The sequence below is a fragment of the Anomaloglossus baeobatrachus genome, chromosome 5 (assembly GCF_048569485.1).
Source record: "Anomaloglossus baeobatrachus isolate aAnoBae1 chromosome 5, aAnoBae1.hap1, whole genome shotgun sequence".
Lineage (NCBI taxonomy): Eukaryota > Metazoa > Chordata > Amphibia > Anura > Aromobatidae > Anomaloglossus > Anomaloglossus baeobatrachus.
This window is the reverse complement of record NC_134357.1, coordinates 309,308-330,818: the sequence shown is the minus strand read 5'-3', so window position 1 is coordinate 330,818 and position 21,511 is coordinate 309,308. Positions and strand designations below refer to the sequence as shown.

The window sequence follows — 21,511 nt, the reverse complement described above, 5'->3', positions numbered from 1 at the left end:
TCCCCGCTAAAGGAATCTGCACCGTCGCATTTACAATCACAAAATTTTACTGTGACCCAGGGAGCGTCGTAGCCTATGTTTTGACAGAAAAATTTAACCCCGCGCTTTACAATTAGTCTCTAAAATCGTGCCGCCATTAAACTGAATGGAGGTGGGAGCTATAGGTTATTAACCCCTTCACCCCCGGCCACTAAAACACCCTAATGACCGGGCCATTTTTTGCAATTCTGACCAGTGTCACTTTGACAGGTTATAACTCTGGGACGCTTCAACGGATCCTGGCGATTCTGAGATTGTTTTTTCGTGACATATTGTACTTCATGTCAGTGGTAAATTTAGGCCGATATTTTTTGCGTTTATTTGTGAAAATTTAGGAAATTTGGCGAAAATTTTGAAAATTTCGCAATTTTCAAACTTTGAAAATTTATGCCCATAAATCTGAGAAATATGTCACACAAAATAGTTACTAAATAACATTTCCCACTTGTCTACTTTACATCAGCGCAATTTTCGAAACAAATTTTTTTTTCGTTAGGAAGTTAGAAGGGGTCAAAGTTCATCAGCAATTTCTCATTTTTCCAACAAAATTTAGAAAATAATTTTTTTAGGGACCACATCACATTTGAGGTGACTTTGAGAGACCGAGGTGACAGAAAATACCCAAAAGTGACCCCATTCTAAAAACTGCACCCCTCACTCTGCTCAAAACCACATCCAAAAAGTTTATTAACCCTTTAGGTGCTTCACAGGAACCAAAGCAATGTGGAAGGAAAAAATGAAAATTTTACTTTTTAACACAAAAATGTTACTTTAGCCATAAAATTTTCATTTTCACAAGGGAGAAAAGAGAAAGTGCACCCTACAATTTATTGTGCATTTTCTCCTGAGTACGCCGATACCCCATATGTGGTAAAAATCAATTGTTTGGGTGCACAGCGGAGCTCGGAAGGGAAGGAGCGCCATTTGAATTTTTGAACGCAAAATTAGCTGCACTCATTAGCGGACGCCATGTCGGGTTTGAAGACCCCCTGAGGTGCCTAAACAATGGAGCTCCCCCACAAGTGACCCCATTTTGGAAACTAGAGCCCTCAAATATTTTTTCTAGATGTTTGATGAGCACTTTGAACACCTGGGGGCTTCACAGAAGTTTATAACGTTGAGCCGTGAAAAGAAAAAATTTTTTTTTTTTTACCACAAAACTGTTGCTTCAACTAAGTAGCTTTTTTTTTCACAAGGGTATCGGGAAAAAATGCAACATAAAATGTATTGTCCATTTTCTCCTGAGTACGCAGATACCTCATATGTGGTGGAAATCAAATGTTTGGACACACGGCAGTGCTCGGAAGGCAAGGAGCGCCATTTAAATGCAAAATTAGCTGCACTCATTAGCGGACGCCATGTCAGGTTTGAAGACCCCCTGAGGTGCCTAAACAATGGAGCTCCCCCACAAGTGACCCCATTTTGGAAACTAGAGCCCTCAAATAATTTTTCTAGATGTTTGGTGAGCACTTTGAACACCTGGGGGCTTCACAGAAGTTTATAGCGTTGAGCCGTGAAAAGAAAAAATTTTTTTTTACCACAAAACGGTTGCTTCAATTAGGTAGCTTTTTTTTTCACAAGGGTAACAGGAAAAAATGCACCATAAAATGTATTGTGCATTTTCTCCTGAGTACGCAGATACATCATATGTGGTGGAAAGTAATTGTTTGGGCGCATGGCGGGGCTCAGAAGAGAAGGAGCGCCATTTGACAGCAAAATTGGTTGGAATCATTAGCGGACGCCATGTCACGTTTGGAGACCCCCTATGGTGCCTAAACAGTGGAGCTCCCCCACAAGTGACACCATTTTGGAAACTAGAGCCCTCAAATAATTTTTCTAGATGTTTGGTGAGCACTTTGAACACCTGGGGGCTTCACAGAAGTTTATAGCGTTGAGCCGTGAAAAGAAAAAAAATTTTTTTACCACAAAACGGTTGCTTCAACTAGGTAGCTTTTTTTTTCACAAGGCTATCAGGAAAAAATGCACCATAAAACGTATTGTGCATTTTCTCCTGAGTACGCAGATACCTCATATGTGGTGGAAAGTAATTGTTTGGGCGCATGGCGGGGCTCAGAAGAGAAGGAGCGCCATTTGACTTTTCAAACGCACAGACGCAGTGCACTGATCGGCCGCTGCAGGACGCACGGTCGGATGCGATAAAAAAAGCGTCTGGGATACGTAAAAAAAAAAGTCACGCCAAAAATTGACCATGGATGCAGATATGTTATGTGCATCCCTGATCAGCGCTCGGCGGGACGCACAGACGGATGCCATACAAAAATTGTCGCGAATACGGAAAAAAAAGTCACGCCAAAAATTGAGCAGGGATGCCGATCCGTTATCTGCATTCCTGATCAGCGCTCGGCGGGACGCACGGGCGGATGCGATACAAAAAGCGTCGCGAATACGGAAAAAAGTCACGCCAAAAATTGAGCAGGGATGCCGATCCGTTATCTGCATCCCTGATCAGCGCTCGGCGGGACGCACGGTCGGACGCGATACAAAAAGCGTCGCGAATACGGAAAAAAGTCACGCCAAAAATTGAGCAGGGATGCCGATCCGTTATCTGCATCCCTGATCAGCGCTCGGCGGGACGCACGGACGGACGCGATACAAAAAGCGTCGCGAATACGGAAAAAAGTCATGCCAAAAACTGACCACGGATGCAGATCCGTTATCTGCATCCCTGATCAGCGCTTGGCGGGACGCACGGACAGATGAAGTGTAAAAATGGACAGGATACAAGAAAAAAAAAAAAAAAAAAAGTTATACTCACAGTACCAAGAGGATCACTGACCAGAAGAGTTGCAGAGGAACAAGAAGGCAGTGAGATAGACAGCTTTACACCAGCAGCAGGCAGGACGTTGGACAGATCAGCAGAAGGACCCAGCGATGGAGGCAGATGTGATCGGGCCAGTGAAGACCTCGGACGACCCGTGAAGGCAGGTAAGAGGACGTCGGGGGGGGCAGGGGGGGATGGGGAGAGGGGGGGGGGCAGATGGGGGGGGGTTAGAGGGAGAGCAGAGGGGGCGGAGAAGCAAAGGCAGAAGGAAGGAACCTTGGAAGCAGAATAGAGATGACAGAGGAGGCAGGCAGATCGCGTGGGGAGCAGATCGGGATGCCGGGGGGCAGATCGGGGCGTAGGGGGGCAGATCTGGGGGGGCACGGGCAGGGGCCTTCACGGGAGCGCGCAGGGGCCTTCACGGGAGCGCGCAGGGGCCATCGCCGGAGCGCAATACTTACCTTTGGAGCTGGCGCGGTGACAGCAGAGGCGGCGTCTGCGGCGGCAGCAGCGGTGGCGTGGTACCAAAAGAACCAGCCACTCCACGCTGCAGCCATGTTGGGGGAGGGTCCCCAGAGCAGTACAGGCCTGGGGAGGGCGGCCACCGGCAGATCAGACCGCCCCACTGCACACTGATTGGAGCGATTGCGCGTCATAGCACGATCGCTCCAATCAGTGCTGCAGGGGCTGGGGGCGACATGTTTGAGGTCCACCTATGATATGCTGCAGCAGCTGCGGCATCTCATAGCTGGATCTCACAGGATCGCACTAATTCGGGCATTATTTTTGCCGAAATTAGTGCGATCGATGTGGTTGGCGGTTCAGATTTGAACAGCCAATCACATCGATCGTCGATAGGGGGTGGCGATGCCACCCCCCCTGGGGTCAAGCAAAGGTCCCCTGCTGTAAGAAACAGCAGGGGACATCATTTGAAAGCCGTTGCTATGGCCACGGCAATCACATGAAGTTTAGGCAGTAAAATTACGTCCCTGGTCGTTAAGTCACGTTAAAATAGGACGTAATTTTACTGCCCGCGGTCGTGAAGGGGTTAATAGCAACTGTCAGTGGTTGCTATAGGAACAAAATAAACTGTTAGTTGAAGCTTATGCGTGAGGTAATATGATGTCGGTGGAGAGATGGATAGAGACACAGACAGCCCGGGCAAAGAGACAGCCCGGGCAAAGAGACAGCCCGGGCAAAGAGACAGCCCGGGCAAAGAGACAGCCCGGGCAAAGAGACAGCCCGGGCAAAGAGACAGCCCGGGCAAAGAGACAGCCCGGGCAAAGAGACAGCCCGGGCAAAGAGACAGCCCGGGCAAAGAGACAGAGAGACACACACAGAGACTGACACAGAGATAGAGACTGATAGAAATAGTCAGACAGAGACATAGAAACAGACAGAAAAGGAAAGAGACAGACAGACAGCGACACACAGACAGAGACTGGGAGAGAGACAGAGAGACAGTTACTATCCCGGGCAATGCCGGGTACTACAGCTAGTATATATACCTAAAGTTCAAATCACCCCCTTTTGTCCCATTGAAGATAAAGCAGGAAAGTACACATATTTGGATTCGCTGCGCTCAGAGACGCCTGATCAAAATATAAAATCAATTCATCTGATCGGTAAATGGCGAGAAATAAAAAAAATCCAAAAGCCAAAATTACTTTTTTGGTCACCGCAACATTGTATTAAAATGCAAAAACAGGCGATCAAATCCACCCATCTACCCAACAATAGTATAATAATGGAAAACATCTCAAGATGCAAAAAAAATAAGCAGTCACTGAGCACCAAAAGTGAGAACGTTACAGGTGTGGGAAAATGGTAACCAAAGCGATTTTTTTTTTTTGACAAACTTCAAAAAAATGTTTTCACCACAGATAAAGTAAAACTCTACATGTTTGGTATCTGCGAACTCAGACCAACCTGGGGAATCAGAATGCCACCTTAGTTTTACCATATAGTGAACACGGTGAATAAAGAAAGTCGTGAAATTGCACTTTTTTTTTTTGCAATTTCACCGCACTATTTTTTTCTCCAGTTTTTTAGCACAATATGATGCAGAATGAATGGAGTCCTCAAAAGAGCCACAAACAGGCCCTCATATGGCTGGACTGCCGGAAATATAAAAACATTATGGTGCTCGGAAAAAGGGGGAGGAAAAACTGCAAATCGTCCGGGGGTTAATGACCCCTCATCTCCATATAACGTACTATTGACCCCTCGGCCATAACACAACATATTGACCCCTCATCCCCATATTCCTTCGTCCACAAGGCTCCTAGATGCCTCTTCTGTCGGCGGCAGGCAGCGGTACATGATCAGAAGGGAGCACAATCTGCTACATGCAAGAACTGCAGATGGCTGTATGCGATCACGTCGGGTTCAGTGTTGTCATGAACAGACTCCTCATGACCATTCACCTTGTTGCATATAAAGCGTTATTTCTCTGTGCCAGTGCAGTTCCTGGCACAAAATGTTTTCAGGTCGGGAGTGGGATTAAATGCAGATCGTCAGGTGCTGGAGTAGCAGAGACCGCAAGGATCTGATGATGAACTGTGCTGCACCGCAGACGGGATTTCTGCCACTCGTCATATGCTCCCGATTCACGTGGTGTGCTCCTCTCCATGAATCAGGAGCATCTGGCTCCCCATCGCTTGCCTTGAGTAATCATGGCCAGAATGCGCCATACAACGGGTGATTCATCCATCTACATTAGCATCGGTTATAAGTAACACTCCAACTGCCGAGCATGGTGGTGGAGCAAAGCAGGGCTGTGCAGTAAGTGAAGCTCCTCCTCTACAGGCAAGGGTAAAAAGTAAACACTCTCAGAAAGAAGGAAGGCCGACACTCCTCTCAGAAAGAAGGAAGGCCGGCACTCCTCTCAGAAAGAAGGAAGGCCGGCACTCCTCTCAGAAAGAAGGAAGGCCGGCACTCCTCTCAGAAAGAAGGAAGGCCGGCACTCCTCTCAGAAAGAAGGAAGGCCGGCACTCCTCTCAGAATTGCTGGAGTCAACAGGATATTATAATAATAATAATAATAATAATAATAATAATAATAATAATAATAATAATAATAATCATCAAGATTAAGGTCATTACTTCTTAAAGTATATTTAAAAACTTTCAATAAACTGTGCATAAGTCAATAGTCCAGTATACTGCATGTCCTCTCTGCATGCTCCATGTCCTCTCTGCATGCTCCATGTCCTCTCTGCATGCTCCATGTCCTCTCTGCATGCTCCATGTCCTCTCTGCATGCTCCATGTCCTCTCTGCATGCTCCATGTCCTCTCTGCATGCTCCATGTCCTCTCTGCATGCTCATACCTCCCAACCGTCCCGGATTCTGCGGGACTTGCACGCTTTATCAGGGCTGTCCCGCACTCCCGCGGCTCACAGCTGATGTCCCGGCTCCTCCCCTCAGTGAAGTGAATAAATTAAATTAAATTATCATCGGCTCTGGATTTTCGGGGCGGCGGGACTCGAACTCGTGGAACTGTGAGTTCATTGTTTCAAAGGCAGCAGCTTTACCACTGAGCTACTGCCTCTATTGAAACCAATAGGAAGATTTTGTTATCTTGACCTCTATACTGCAGACACCAGAAGCAGGTTATTCAGCTGCAAAGATGGATGGAGGGATGGATGAATGGAGGGATAGAGGGAGGGATAGAGGGAGGGATGGATGGATGATAGAGGGATGAATGGAGGGATAGAGGGAGGGATGAATGGAGGGATAGAGGCAGGGACGGATGGATGATAGAGGGATGAATGGAGGGATAGAGGGATGAAAGGAGGGATAGAGGGAGGGATGGATGGATGATAGAGGGATGAATGGAGGGATAGAGGGAGGGATGGATGGATGATAGAGGGATGAATGGAGGGATAGAGGGAGGGATGAATGGAGGGATAGAGGCAGGGATGGATGGATGATAGAGGGAGGGATGGATGGATGATAGAGGGATTAATGGAGGAATGAATGGAGGGATAGAAGGAGGGATGAATGGAGGGATAGAGGGATGAAAGGAGGGATAGAGGAAGGGATGGATGGATGATAGAGGGATGAATGGAGGGATAGAGGGATGGATGGATGGATGATAGAGGGATGAATGGAGGGATGAATGGAGGGATGGATGGATGATAGAGGGATGAATGGAGGGATAGAGGGATGAAAGGAGGGATAGAGGGAGGGATGGATGGATGATAGAGGGATGAATGGAGGGATAGAGGGATGAAAGGAGGGATAGAGGGAGGGATGGATGGATGATAGAGGGATGAATGGAGGGATAGAGGGAGGGATGAATGGAGGGATAGAGGCAGGGATGGATGGATGATAGAGGGATGAATGGAGGGATAGAGGGATGAAAGGAGGGATAGAAGGAGGGATGGATGGATGATAGAGGGATGAATGGAGGGATAGAGGGAGGGATGGATGGATGATAGAGGGATGAATGGAGGAATGAATGGAGGGATAGAAGGAGGGATGAATGGAGGGATAGAGGGATGAAAGGAGGGATAGAGGGAGGGATGGATGGATGATAGAGGGATGAATGGAGGGATGAATGGAGGGATAGAGGGAGGGATGGATGGATGATAGAGGGATGAATGGAGGGATAGAGGGATGAAAGGAGGGATAGAGGGAGGGATGGATGGATGATAGAGGGATGAATGGAGGGATAGAGGGATGAAAGGAGGGATAGAGGGAGGGATGGATGGATGATAGAGGGATGAATGGAGGGATAGAGGGAGGGATGGATGGATGATAGAGGGATGAATGGAGGGATAGAGGGATGAAAGGAGGGATAGAGGGAGGGATGGATGGATGATAGAGGGATGAATGGAGGGATAGAGGGAGGGATGGATGGATGATAGAGGGATGAATGGAGGGATAGAGGGATGAAAGGAGGGATAGAGGGAGGGATGGATGGATGATAGAGGGATGAATGGAGGGATAGAGGGATGGATGGATGGATGATAGAGGGATGAATGGAGGGATGAATGGAGGGATAGAGGGAGGGATGGATGGATGATAGAGGGATGAATGGAGGGATAGAGGGATGAAAGGAGGGATAGAGGGAGGGATGGATGGATGATAGAGGGATGAATGGAGGGATAGAGGGATGAAAGGAGGGATAGAGGGAGGGATGGATGGATGATAGAGGGATGAATGGAGGGATAGATGGAGGGATGGATGGATGATAGAGGGATGAATGGAGGGATAGAGGGATGAAAGGAGGGATAAAGGGAGAGATGGATGGATGATAGAGGGATGAATGGAGGGATAGAGGGAGGGTTGGATGGATGATAGAGGGATGAATGGAGGAATGAATGGAGGGATAGAAGGAGGGATGAATGGAGGGATAGAGGGATAGAGGGAGGGATGGATGGATGATAGAGGGATGAATGGAGGGATAGAGGGATGGATGGATGGATGATAGAGGGATGAATGGAGGGATGAATAGAGGGATAGAGGGAGGGATGGATGGATGGATGATAGAGGGATGAATGGAGGGATAGAGGGATGAAAGGAGGGATAGAGGGAGGGATGGATGATAGAGGGATGAATGGAGGGATAGAGGGATGAAAGGAGGGATAGAGGGATGGATGGATGATAGAGGGATGAATGGAGGGATAGAGGGATGAAAGGAGGGATAGAGGGATGGATGGATGATAGAGGGTTGAATGGAGGGATAGAGGGAGGGATGAATGGAGCGATAGAGGCAGGGATGGATGAATGATAGAGGGATGAATGGAGGGATAGAAGGAGGGATAAATGGAGGGATAGAGGGATGAATGGAGGGATAGAGGGAGGGATGGATGCATGGATGATAGAGGGATGAATGGAGGGATAGAGGGATGGATGGATGGATGATGGAGGGATGAATGGAGGGATGAATGGAGAGATAGAGGGAGGGATAGAGGGAGGGATGGATGATAGTGGGATGGATGGATGATAGAGGGATATATAGATACACGACAGATAATAGATAGATAGAGATAGAATCATAGATAGATAGAATCATAGATAGATAGAATCATAGATAGATAGATAGAGAGATAGAATCATAGATAAATAGATAGAGGGATAGAGATAGATAGATAGATAGATAGATAGATAGATAAATACTGTATCTCAATGTTGGTGAAAGAGTCAGATTCGTTTGTTCCCATAAAACTACTTTAAAGAAATGAGGAAAAAAATACAAATACAATTTTTTTATTTTTTTTTTTTATCTTCACCACCTTGGATTCAAACCAGCAACGTTCAAAACTTGTGTCCAGCAACCTCCTGGCTTTCCTAGCTGCTCAAGCTGTTGAGCCACTAGGATTGATGATGTCAGAGGGAGGATTTCACATAAATGAACCTACAATGCAGCCTCTTACACAGCAGATTACACAGGACACAGCTACATTGTACACAGCAGTGACTCTATCTCCTATATTCTAGAGGGAGAGGAAAGAGGATTTTTTTTTTTCTAATAAAGTTACTAAAAATAATAAAAAAATATAGAATAAAGTAATTTTATTGCACTTTTTTATAAAAATAATAAACATCACAAATCAGCAAATAACATGGACATATTTGGTGTCCCTGTAATCGTAATGACCTGAACAACACAGCGATCAGATTATTTATGGGGATCGGTAAATGGCGGGAAAAAAAAGGCGCAATTTATTATTTTTCTTTATTAAAACCCATAAAAAATGTAAGAAAAATGGATCACTGAGGCCGTGTTCACACATAGCGTAAATGCGGCATTTTTTCTGCAGGTGTCCGCGCCACGAGTGCAATAACAATGTTCTCTGATTATTGCGTGTTTGCGGTATTTTTTATGCATTGTCCCCCTTATTTGATACATGTTTGTTGCTGATGTGAATCCTGAAGCTTATAAAGACAGAAACACCAAATCCGCACAGTTCAGCGGCGTCTTTCCACGCACCAGGAGCGGAGATTTCAGGACGTCTCATCCACTTTGCTTGGACAATTAGTCCATATTCACATGTAGTGTAAATGCTGCATTTTTTTCTGCTGTTTCTTTGCACATTTATTCTGCTGTGTTTAATTGTCCAAGTAAAGTGGATGTGATTCCATGAAAAGACGCCGCTGAATTCTGCGGTTTTCGGGGGGGGGGGGGGGGTGTGTTTCTCTGGAGGTTTCTATGTGGAGCTTAAAAAATGCAGGAAAAAGCTTCTCTACAATAAAAACACTTAAAAACGCAGATTCACATCTGAACCAAAAACGCATTAAATAATGGAGAAAAGGCAGAAAAAATGCAGCAAAAATGGAAAAAACAGAGAAGATTGTTATTGTGTAGTTTGGTGCAGAGAGAAACAAAAAGAAACAGAATTTATGCAGCGTGTGAACACGGATTGATAGGCACAAATAAGCAACATGTCATATAGTGACACAGAAATATAAAAAAATTCTGACTGCTATGAATATGACTGAACAGTCCGGGGCATCTGCTGAATGACCCTTACTGCCAAATGGGTGTGGCTAGGGGGTGTGGCTAGGGGCGTGGTCAAAATTTGCCGCGGCGCGCTGCGCGCGCCGCATACTTTGTCCCTCTTTCCTTTCTTGAAAAGTTGGGAGGTATGCATGCTCCATGTCCTCTCTGCATGCTCCATGTCCTCTCTGCATGCTCCATGTCCTCTCTGCATGCTCCATGTCCTCTCTGCATGCTGCATGTCCTCTCTGCATGCTGCATGTCCTCCCTGCATGCCCTCCCTGCATGCTGCATGTCCTCCCTGCATGCTGCATGTCCTCCCTGCATGCTGCATGTCCTCCCTGCATGCTGCATGTCCTCCCTGCATGCTTGGTGCTTGTTTGTTTTTTCTTTGAGCTCGTGTACTTTTGGGAGGATAGCTTCTATACAATATACATACAATATACAGGGAAAATACAGCAGCAGGATTGATGAGGACTTATATGAGGACTTGTATAGGTAGAGAAGCTATTATCTCTGTTAGTAGCTTCTTTCCTCCCCTCTTCATAGGCTGAAGCAATCTGATGGGAAACATTTAGTGATTGGAAATTCACAGTAACACTATCTAATGACAGATTTTACACTTTATATTTGTCATTTGTTCTATTGATTTATGGAAAGTTTGTTTTATTTCTATCTATAATTATACAGTGGGGACAATAAGTATTTGATCCCGTCTATTTCCACCTACAAAGGATGGAGAGGAGTGACATTGTTATCACAGGTAACTTCACCTGAGAGAAGCAGAATCTACAGGAATCGTCCGACCTCTGGAACCGCAAACAAAGGCTTCTACCAAATATTCACTTCTGATTTTCTGTTGTATCAAATATAAAGAAGGGAATTTTGTTACTTACCGTAAATTCCTTTTCTTCTAGCTCTTATTGGGAGACCCAGACGATTGGGTGTATAGCTACTGCCTCCGGAGGCCACACAAAGCAATTACACTAAAAAGTGTAAGGCCCCTCCCCTTCTGGCTATACACCCCCAGTGGGATCACTGGCTCACCAGTTTTAGTGCAAAAGCAAGAAGGAGGAAAGCCAATAACTGGTTTAAACAAATTCTCTCCGAGTAACATCGGAGAACTGAAAACCGTTCAACATGAACAACATGTGTACCCGCAAACAAACCAAAAATCCCGAAGGACAACAGGGCGGGTGCTGGGTCTCCCAATAAGAGCTAGAAGAAAAGGAATTTACGGTAAGTAACAAAATTCCCTTCTTCTTCGGCGCTCTATTGGGAGACCCAGACGATTGGGACGTCCAAAAGCTGTCCCTGGGTGGGTAAAGAAATACCTCATGTTAGAGCTGCAAGACAGCCCTCCCCTACGGGGAGGCAACTGCCGCCTGCAGGACTCTTCTACCTAGGCTGGCGTCCGCCGAAGCATAGGTATGCACCTGATAATGTTTGGTGAAAGTGTGCAGACTCGACCAGGTAGCTGCCTGGCACACCTGTTGAGCCGTAGCCTGGTGTCGTAATGCCCAGGATGCACCCACGGCTCTGGTAGAATGGGCCTTCAGCCCTGATGGAACCGGAAGCCCAGCAGAACGGTAGGCTTCAAGAATTGGTTCTTTGATCCATCGAGCCAGGGTGGCCTTAGAAGCCTGCGACCCTTTGCGCTTACCAGCGACAAGGACAAAGAGTGCATCCGAACGGCGCAAGGGCGCCGTGCGGGAAATGTAGATTCTGAGTGCTCTCACCAGATCTAACAAATGTAAATCCTTCTCATACCGATGAACTGCATGAGGACAAAACGAAGGCAAAGAGATATCCTGATTAAGATGAAAAGAGGATACCACCTTCGGGAGAAACTCCTGAATGGGGCGCAGCACAACCTTGTCCTGGTGGAAGACCAGGAAGGGAGCCTTGGATGATAGTGCTGCCAGCTCAGACACTCTCCGAAGAGATGTGATCGCTACCAGAAAAGCCACTTTCTGGGATAGTCTAGAAAGTGAAACCTCCCTCAGAGGCTCGAAGGGCGGCGTCTGGAGGGCAACTAGTACCCTGTTCAGATCCCATGGATCTAACGGCCGCTTGTACGGGGGTACGATATGGCAAACCCCCTGTAGGAACGTGCGCACCTTAGGAAGGCGTGCCAAACGCCTCTGAAAAAAGACGGATAGCGCCGAGACCTGACCTTTAAGGGAGCCGAGCGACAAACCTTTTTCTAACCCAGATTGCAGGAAAGAAAGAAAGGTAGGCAATGCAAATGGCCAGGGAGACACTCCCTGAGCAGAGGACCAGGATAAGAATATCCTCCACGTTCTGTGGTAGATCTTAGCGGACGTGGGCTTCCTAGCCTGTCTCATGGTGGCAACGACCCCTTGGGACAATCCTGAAGACGCTAGGATCCAGGACTCAATGGCCACACAGTCAGGTTCAGGGCCGCAGAATTCCGATGGAAAAACGGCCCTTGGGACAGTAAGTCTGGTCGGTCTGGGAGTGCCCACGGTTGGCCGACCGTGAGCTGCCACAGATCCGGATACCACGCCCTCCTCGGCCAGTCTGGGGCGACAAGTATGACGCGGCTGCAATCGGATCTGATCTTGCGTAGCACTCTGGGCAAGAGTGCCAGAGGTGGAAACACATAAGGGAGCCGGAACTGCGACCAATCTTGCACTAGGGCGTCTGCCGCCAGCGCTCTTTGATCGCGAGACCGTGCCATGAAGGTTGGGACCTTGTTGTTGTGCCGTGACGCCATTAGGTCGACGTCCGGCACCCCCCAGCGGCGACAGATTTCCTGAAACACGTCTGGGTGAAGGGACCATTCCCCTGCGTCCATGCCCTGGCGACTGAGGAAGTCTGCTTCCCAGTTTTCTACGCCGGGGATGTGAACTGCGGATATGGTGGAGGCTGTGGCTTCCACCCACATCAGAATCCGCCGGACTTCCTGGAAGGCTTGCCGACTGCGTGTCCCCCCTTGGTGGTTGATGTATGCCACCGCTGTGGAGTTGTCCGACTGAATTCGGATCTGCCTTCCTTCCAGCCACTGCTGGAAGGCTAGTAGGGCAAGATAGACTGCTCTGATTTCCAGAACATTGATCTGAAGGGTGGACTCCTGCTGAGTCCACGTACCCTGAGCCCTGTGGTGGAGAAAGACCGCTCCCCACCCTGACAGACTCGCGTCTGTCGTGACCACCGCCCAAGACGGTGGTAGGAAGGATCTTCCCTGTGATAATGAGGTGGGAAGAAGCCACCACTGCAGAGAGTCTTTGGCCGTCTGGGAAAGGGAGACTTTCCTGTCCAGGGATGTTGACTTCCCGTCCCATTGGCGGAGAATGTCCCATTGAAGTGGACGCAGATGAAACTGCGCAAACGGAACCGCCTCTATTGCCGCCACCATCTTCCCGAGGAAGTGCATGAGGCGTCTTAAGGAGTGCGACTGACTTTGAAGGAGAGTCTGTAGAGACCGCTGCTTGTCCAGCGGAAGCTTCACTATCGCTGAGAGAGTATGAAACTCCATGCCAAGATACGTTAGTGATTGGGTCGGTGACAGATTTGACTTTGGGAAGTTGATGATCCACCCGAACGCCTGGAGAGTCTCCAGTGCAACATTCAGGCTGAGTTGGCATGCCTCTTGAGAGGGTGCCTTGACCAGTAGATCGTCCAAGTAAGGGATCACAGAGTGTCCGTGAGAGTGCAAGACTGCTACCACTGCCGCCATGATCTTGGTGAACACCCGAGGGGCTGTCGCCAGACCAAATGGCAGAGCTACGAACTGAAGATGGTCGTCTCCTATCACGAAGCGTAGAAAGCGTTGGTGCTCTGTAGCAATCGGCACGTGGAGATAAGCATCTTTGATGTCTATTGATGCTAGGAAATCTCCTTGAGACATTGAGGCAATGACTGAGCGGAGGGATTCCATCCGGAACCGCCTGGCGTTCACATGCTTGTTGAGCAGTTTTAGGTCCAGAACAGGACGGAAGGAGCCGTCCTTTTTTGGAACCACAAAGAGATTGGAGTAAAATCCTCGCCCCCGTTCCTGAGGGGGGACAGGGATCACGACTCCTTCTGCTCTTAGAGAGTCCACCGCCTGCAGCAGGGCATCTGCTCGGTTGGGGTGTGGGGAGGTTCTGAAGAACCGAAGTGGAGGCCGAGAACTGAACTCGATTCTGTACCCGCGAGACAAAATGTCTGTTACCCACCGGTCTTTGACCTGTGACAGCCAAATGTCGCAAAAGCGGGAGAGCCTGCCACCGACCGAGGATGCGGAGGGAGGAGGCCGAAAGTCATGAGGTAGCCGCTTTGGAAGCGGTTCCTCCATTTGCTTTCCTGGGGCGTGAGTGAGCCCGCCAGGAATCTGAGCTCCCTTGTTCTTTCTGAGTCCTTTTGGACGAGGAGAATTGGGCCTTGCCCGAGCCTCGAAAGGACCGAAACCTCGACTGCCACTTTTTCTGTTGAGGTTTACTTGCTCTGGGCTGTGGTAAGGAAGAGTACTTACCCTTGGACTGTTTTATGATTTCAGCCAATGGCTCACCAAACAGTCTGTCTCTAGATAATGGCAAGCTGGTTAAGCATTTTTTGGAACCAGCATCTGCTTTCCAGTCCTTTAACCACAAGGCTCTGCGCAAAACCACAGAATTGGCGGACGCCATAGCGGTACGGCTCGTAGATTCTAGGACAGCATTGATAGCATAGGTCGCAAACGCAGACATTTGCGAAGTTAGGGACGCCACTTGCGGCACTGCTGGATGTATGATAGCATCCACCTGTGCTAAACCAGCTGAAATAGCTTGGAGTGCCCACACGGCCGCGAATGCTGGAGCAAACGACGCGCCGATAGCTTCATAGACAGATTTCAACCAAAGGTCCATCTGTCTGTCGTTGGCATCTTTAAGTGAAGCGCCATCCTCTACTGCGACTATGGATCTAGCCGCAAGCTTGGAAATTGGGGGATCCACCTTTGGACACTGGGTCCAGCGTTTGGCCACCTCAGAGGGAAAAGGATAACGGGTATCCTTAGAACGTTTAGAGAAACGCTTGTCTGGATGAGCGTCGTGTTTCTGGATCGATTCTCTGAAGTCAGAGTGGTCCAAAAAAGCACTTAATTTACGCTTGGGATACAGGAAATGGAACTTCTCCTGCTGTGCAGCTGCCTCCTCTGCAGAAGGGGCTGGGGGAGAAATATCCAACAGTCTATTAATTGCCGATATAAGGTCATTAACCATGGCGTCACCATCAGGGGCATCCAGATTGAGAGGGGCCTCAGGATTAGAATCCTGATCACCGTCCTCAGTCTCATCACAGAGAGACTCTTCTCGCTGAGACCCTGAGCAGTGTGATGACGTGGAGGGTCTTTCCCAGCGAGCTCGCTTAGGCTGCCTGGGACTGTCATCTGAGTCAGAGACTTCAGCCTGTGATGCTTGAGACCCCCTTGAAGTACGGATTAGTTCCAACTGAGGGGGACCGGAGAGCATAGACACAGCAGTGTCCATGGTCTGAGTAACTGGCCTGGACTGCAAGGTCTCCAGGATTTTTGTCATAGTCACAGACATTTTATCAGCAAAAACTGCAAAGTCTGTCCCCGTCACCGGGGCAGGGTTCACAGGCGACTCTGCCTGGGCCACTACCACCATAGGCTCTGGCTGACGAAGTGGCACAGGGACCGAACATTGCACACAATGTGAGTCATTGGAGCCTGCCGGTAGATCAGCCCCACATGCAGTACAAACAGTGTACACAGCCCGTGCCTTGGCACCCTTGCGTTTTGCGGATGACATGTTGCTGCCTCCTCAGAGCAGTACAGGGTGTCCAGCCAAGAAGCGACCTTACAGTGCAACTATATATATATATGGTACCAAGAAAAAAGTACACTAATATAACACTGAGGCACTAGTGGGGCCAGCACTAAAGTGCAGCTTACCGCCCGCTTAGGAGCGGGTGTGTGGTCGCCGAAATCCCTTTAGTCTGGGTCTCCCAGAGCCTGCTGCCTTTCCCCAGCCAGACCGCATGTGTAATGGCTGCCGGCGTCCTTGTGGAGAGGGGGGGCGGGCCCTGGGCGTATACAGACGAAGAGCGGGAAGCCTGCTTCCCACTGTGCCTAGTGAGAGGGCTGGAGCATGTAAATAAAGCTCCAGCCCTCGGCGCTGCCAATTGAGCAGCGTCTCTCCCCTACCCTGATTGACAGGGTGGGGGCGGGAACGAAGCGGCGCTAGGCCGCAGAAGCCGGGGGCTAAAGTTAGAAGCGCCGCCGCCGTAAAAGCGCGGTCGGCGCAAAGTCCCCGGCGCACCACAAGTCGCAGCTGCGCCGCCGCTCCAGTCGCGGTCGGCGCAGTAGTTCCCAACATGTAACGTCACTCAGCAAGCTGCAGTGACCTAACCCCAGCGCACAGCGCTACTGTCCCCGGCGCACTATAACGCTCAGCAAGCCTTGAGAGTGTCCGTGCCTGCCGGGGACACAGAGTACCTGAAAGTTGCAGGGCTTTGTCCCTGAACGGCACTCCCGCTCCAAATCCAGCAGGTTCTCTGGGTCTGTGGATGGAGCCCGGCCTCAGGGCTTGGGGGCCGGCAAGATCCCACTTCCACAGAGCCCTCCAGGGGATGTGGAAGGAAAACAGCATGTGGGCTCCAGCCTCTGTACCAGCAATAGGTACCTCAACCTTACAAGCACCACCGCGGGTGAGAAGGGAGCATGCTGGGGGCCCCATATGGGCCCTCTTTTCTTCCATCCAATATAGCCAGCAGCTACTGCTGACTACAAACAGTGGAGCTATGCGTGGATGTCTGACCTCCTTCGCACAAAGCAGAAAACTGGTGAGCCAGTGATCCCACTGGGGGTGTATAGCCAGAAGGGGAGGGGCCTTACACTTTTTAGTGTAATTGCTTTGTGTGGCCTCCGGAGGCAGTAGCTATACACCCAATCGTCTGGGTCTCCCAATAGAGCGCCGAAGAAATGAAAATTATTTCAATACAATGAGATTTTCTGGATTTTTTTGATTCTGTCTCTCACAGGTGAAGCGAACAATTACAGACCTCTCCATTCTTTGTATACTTATTTCCCCCCTGTACACGCTTCCCTGTTCTTGCTGGAATTATAATATACATTATTATTTTATAGGACAAAATTATTTTGAGAGTGAATTTATATGATCACAAAATGTGTAAGAAGCTCCCTATGAAGTCAGCTGGATATGAGCATTTCAGTGACTCAAGATGAAAAATATTGTGTGTCAACGTATGACAAGCGACCCACATGAAAACAAATGCTGTGATGCCAAAAGGGAAAGTTGAAAGTACCCAGGGACAGCTAGAGGGTAGGGGATCCCTAGCGGGAAAACAGGCAATAAGAATTGGGGTCGGTGATCTTAAAGGAGCCGTGGACCGCTTGTGTGGTGAAGGAAAGACACCTGGCTGCGCAAGTTTGGGGGTGGGGTAGGAAGGTTCAAGAATTCTTTATACAGTATGGAGACGCAATATGAAGGAGCATGTATTGTTGATATGATTTTACCGTGAGCACTGTATCCTGGCACATGTTGTATTATATAAAACAATACAAATTATTGGTTAAAACTGAGTGTGCATGAGGCAATTCCTTTATACCCGGAGATTGTTAGAGATGTTGCCCATGTGGTTACGGCTTTGCCTCCAGCCCAAGTTACTGTAGAGAGGTCGTTCTCCAGCCTTAACATTAGGTCAGATTTGAGGTCATCTGCGAAGGAAGATCTGATGGAGGCAATTCTATTTCTTACAACAAATTCATGGACATATTTAGCACATGTTTTTGTTGAAAACTGTTTTTTGCCACACACACACACACACACACACATAAATAATCTATATTACATAGTGTATTACATACTGTATATGTAATCTATATTACATAGTGTATTACATATTTACAATTTATTACAGTTTTTTATGTTCTAAAGTTGTATCTAATAAATAGATTTATGTTCTATCTAAATATCTTGATTATTGTATCATAAAATGATGAAATGTCTGATGTTCACATTGTACAATACATTTTTCTCTTAAATATAAGCAATATATGTGGGAGTTGGAGTCGGTGCAAGGGAAATTGAGGAGTCTGAGTCGCAGGTTTGGCTTACTGACTCCACAGCGCTGGAGCAAAGCACCAGATGCTGGCCCCTACTGTGCTCCGAGGTTGTGGACACAGAGGACATGATGGCAACGTATAAACAGCGACGGCACAGGCCCTTACCTGTCCTCAGTCAGGACGCTCAACGCTGGTTCCACAGCCAGGACGCCATACACATCCAGCACATCATTCACTTTATAGTCATCCCAGTTCTCATAGACCTAACAGAGAAAAGCCACAGATTAATCCGCTTATCGTCCAGTGTTAGGATGCGGCAGCCATAACATCCCCATAGACTGTGCCGAACCAGCGATAGGAGAGCAGTAATGGCCGCCACTTCCTGTCATCACAAAAGAAAGAAACCCATAGACCCAGCGCAAGGAGACCCAGCGCAAGGAGACCCAGCGCAAGGAGACCCAGCGCAAGGAGACCCAGCGCAAGGAGACCCAGCGCAAGGAGACCCAGCGCAAGGAGACCCAGCGCAAGGAGACCCAGCGCAAGGAGACCCAGCGCAAGGAGACCCAGCGCAAGGAGACCCAGCCGACCATCCCACGCCCCGGGAAGGAGAGGGCCAGGGAACTTCAACTCAAGACAGGGTCAACGTCTACACACGAGAAGCCAGCAGAGGAAAGGAAGGTCACCCCTTAAAAAGCTGTGGTATTGGCCAATGCAGCAAGTGAGGACTAGGAATACCCCAGAAGCTGCGCTATTGGCCACCACTGCGGCAAGTGAGGACTAGGAATCCCCCAGAAGCTGCGGTATTGGTCACTGCGGCAAGTGAGGACTAGGAATCCCCCGGAAGCTGCTGTATTGGTCACTGTGGCAAGTGAGGACTAGGAATCCCCCGGAAGCTGCGGTATTGGCCAATGCAGCAAGTGAGGACCAGGAATCCCCCAGAAGCTGCAGTATTGGTCACTGCGTAAGTGAGGACTAGGAATCCCCCAGAAGCTGCGGTATTGGCCAATGCGGCAAGTGAGGACTTGGAATCCACCAGAAGCTGCTGTATTGGTCACTGCGGCAAGTGAGGAATAGGAATCCCCCGGAAGCTGCGGTATTGGCCAATGCGGCAAGTGAGGACTAGGAATCCACCAGAAGCTGGGGACCTCTGCACTTCTCTCTAAAAAGGCAGCAGCATTGACTGAGGAAAGAAAGTGAGATCCAGTGTAATGGCTGCAGAGTGCTGCACAACAGTACCTTCACTAGGCACGCTGGTCCCTTCTCTCCACGGAGAGGAAAGTACAGATCTAAAGACTGTGGGTTACTCAGGACCCCCATCTCCTGCGGCCTTTCTGGACGCTCAGCCTCTAACCGCTTACATTTCTCCTGGGCATCACCTGAAACACAAAAAAAACCCAACTAAACTGTAGCAGATGTTCTGCAACCAGTAACTAAAATTCATGCACATAAGAAGCAGAATATTGAGTGCAGCTCTGGAGTATAATGATTACATAACTGATCCAGAGTTATATCCTGTACTTACACAGTGACTGCACCAGCAGAATAGTGAGTGCAGCTCTGAAGGATAATACAAGAGGTAACTCAGGATCAGTAATGTAATGTACGTACACAGTGACTGCACCAGCAGAATAGGGAGTACAGCTCTGGAGTATAAAACAGGAGGTAACTCAGGATCAGTAATGTAATGTATTCTGCTGGTGCAGTCACTGTGTACATACATTACTGATCCTGAGTTACCTCCTGTATTATACTGCAGAGCTGCACTCACTATTCTGCTGGAGATAGATACACTGTAAGCAGTGCCTGGTACCTGCTTGCTGACTGTAGCCGTGTCTCGTCGGGTCATCGTCTTCGAGCATTCTCTTCTGACGGTTTGCGGGGTGAGATGATGGGGGGCACCCTCGTGTCTGGACGGAGCTGCAGTACATGTGTACATATTAAGGAGGAGTACGGAGCATCATGCAGTGGCGTCTCGTTCCCCACTCTTCCAGCGGTACATGGCACTAGATCTGATGCACTCTGCTGTATCTGGAGGGGCTGCAGGGGGACAGTAGAGAGGTCCCCGTACACATCACATCAGGGTCTGGAGGGTGAGCGCTGTATGGCTGAATATGGGGGAGGGGCAGGCTGAGCAGAGCGCTCCTGTGCCAGGGGGTCTGGAGGGAGAGCGGTGTATGGCTGAATATGGAGGAGGGGCAGGCTGAGCGCTCCTGTGCCGGGGGGTCTGGAGGGAGAGTGGTGTATGGCCGAATATGGGGGGGAGGGGCAGGCTGAGCGCTCCTGTGCCGGGGGGTCTGGAGGGAGAGTGGTGTATGGCCGAATATGGGGGAGGGGTAGGCTGAGCACTCCTGTGCCGATGGGTCTGGAAGGAGAGCGCTGTATGGCTGAATATGGAGGAGGGGCAGGCTGAGCGTTCCTGTGCTGGGGGTCTGGAGGGAGAGCGGTGTATGGCTGAATATGGGGGAGGGGCAGGCTGAGCGGAGTGCACCTGTGCTGGGGGGTCTGGAGGTAGAGCTCCACATGGCTGAATATGGGAAAGGGGCAGGCTGAGCGGAGCGTTCCTGTGCTGGGGGTCTGGAGGGAGAGCGGTGTATGGCTGAATATGGGAAAGGGGCAGACTGAGCGGAGCGCTCCTGTGTTGGGGGTCTGGAGGGAGAGCGGTGTATGGCTGAATATGGGGGACGCAGACTGAGCAGAGCGCTCCTGTGCTGGGGGTCTGGAGGTAGAGCAGTGTATAGCTGAACATGGGGGAGGGGCAGGCTGAGCTTTCCTGTGCCGGGGGTCTGGAGGGAGAGTGGTGTATAGCTGAATATGGGGGAGGGGCAGGCTGAGCAGAGCGCTGCTGTGCTGGGGGTCTGGAGGTAGAGCAGTGTATAGCTGAATATGGGGAGGGGCAGCTGAGCGGAGCGTTCCTGTGCTGGGGGTCTGGAGGGAGAGCGGTGTTTAGCTGAACATGGGGGAGGGGCAGGCTGAGCGGAGTACTCCTGTGCTGGGGGTCTGGAGGAAGAGCAGTGTATAGCTGAATATGGGGGAGGGGCAGGCTGAGTAGAGCGCTCCTGTGCTGGGGGTCTGGAGGTAGAGCGGTGTATGTCTGAATATGGGGGAGGGGCAGGCTGAGCGCTCCTGTGCTGGGGGGTCTGGAGGGAGAGCGGTGTATGGCTGAATATGGGGGAGGGCAGGCTGAGCGGAGCGCTCCTGTGCTGGGGT

General features: G+C 49.4%; 1 protein-coding gene across 2 annotated transcripts in view; it reads right to left on the bottom strand.

Moving 5' to 3' along the window:
• MCMBP (minichromosome maintenance complex binding protein) overlaps positions 1–21,511 on the bottom strand; it is a 229,680-nt gene that overhangs the window by 105,822 nt on the left and 102,347 nt on the right. For both annotated transcript variants that reach the window (XM_075348130.1, XM_075348131.1), the window contains 3 exons: positions 20,115–20,232; positions 19,541–19,680; positions 18,470–18,567 (listed from right to left, as the gene is read on the bottom strand). In XM_075348130.1, coding sequence (XP_075204245.1) covers positions 18,470–18,567; positions 19,541–19,680; positions 20,115–20,232 — 356 coding nt within the window. The remainder of the gene's footprint in view (positions 1–18,469; positions 18,568–19,540; positions 19,681–20,114; positions 20,233–21,511) is intronic.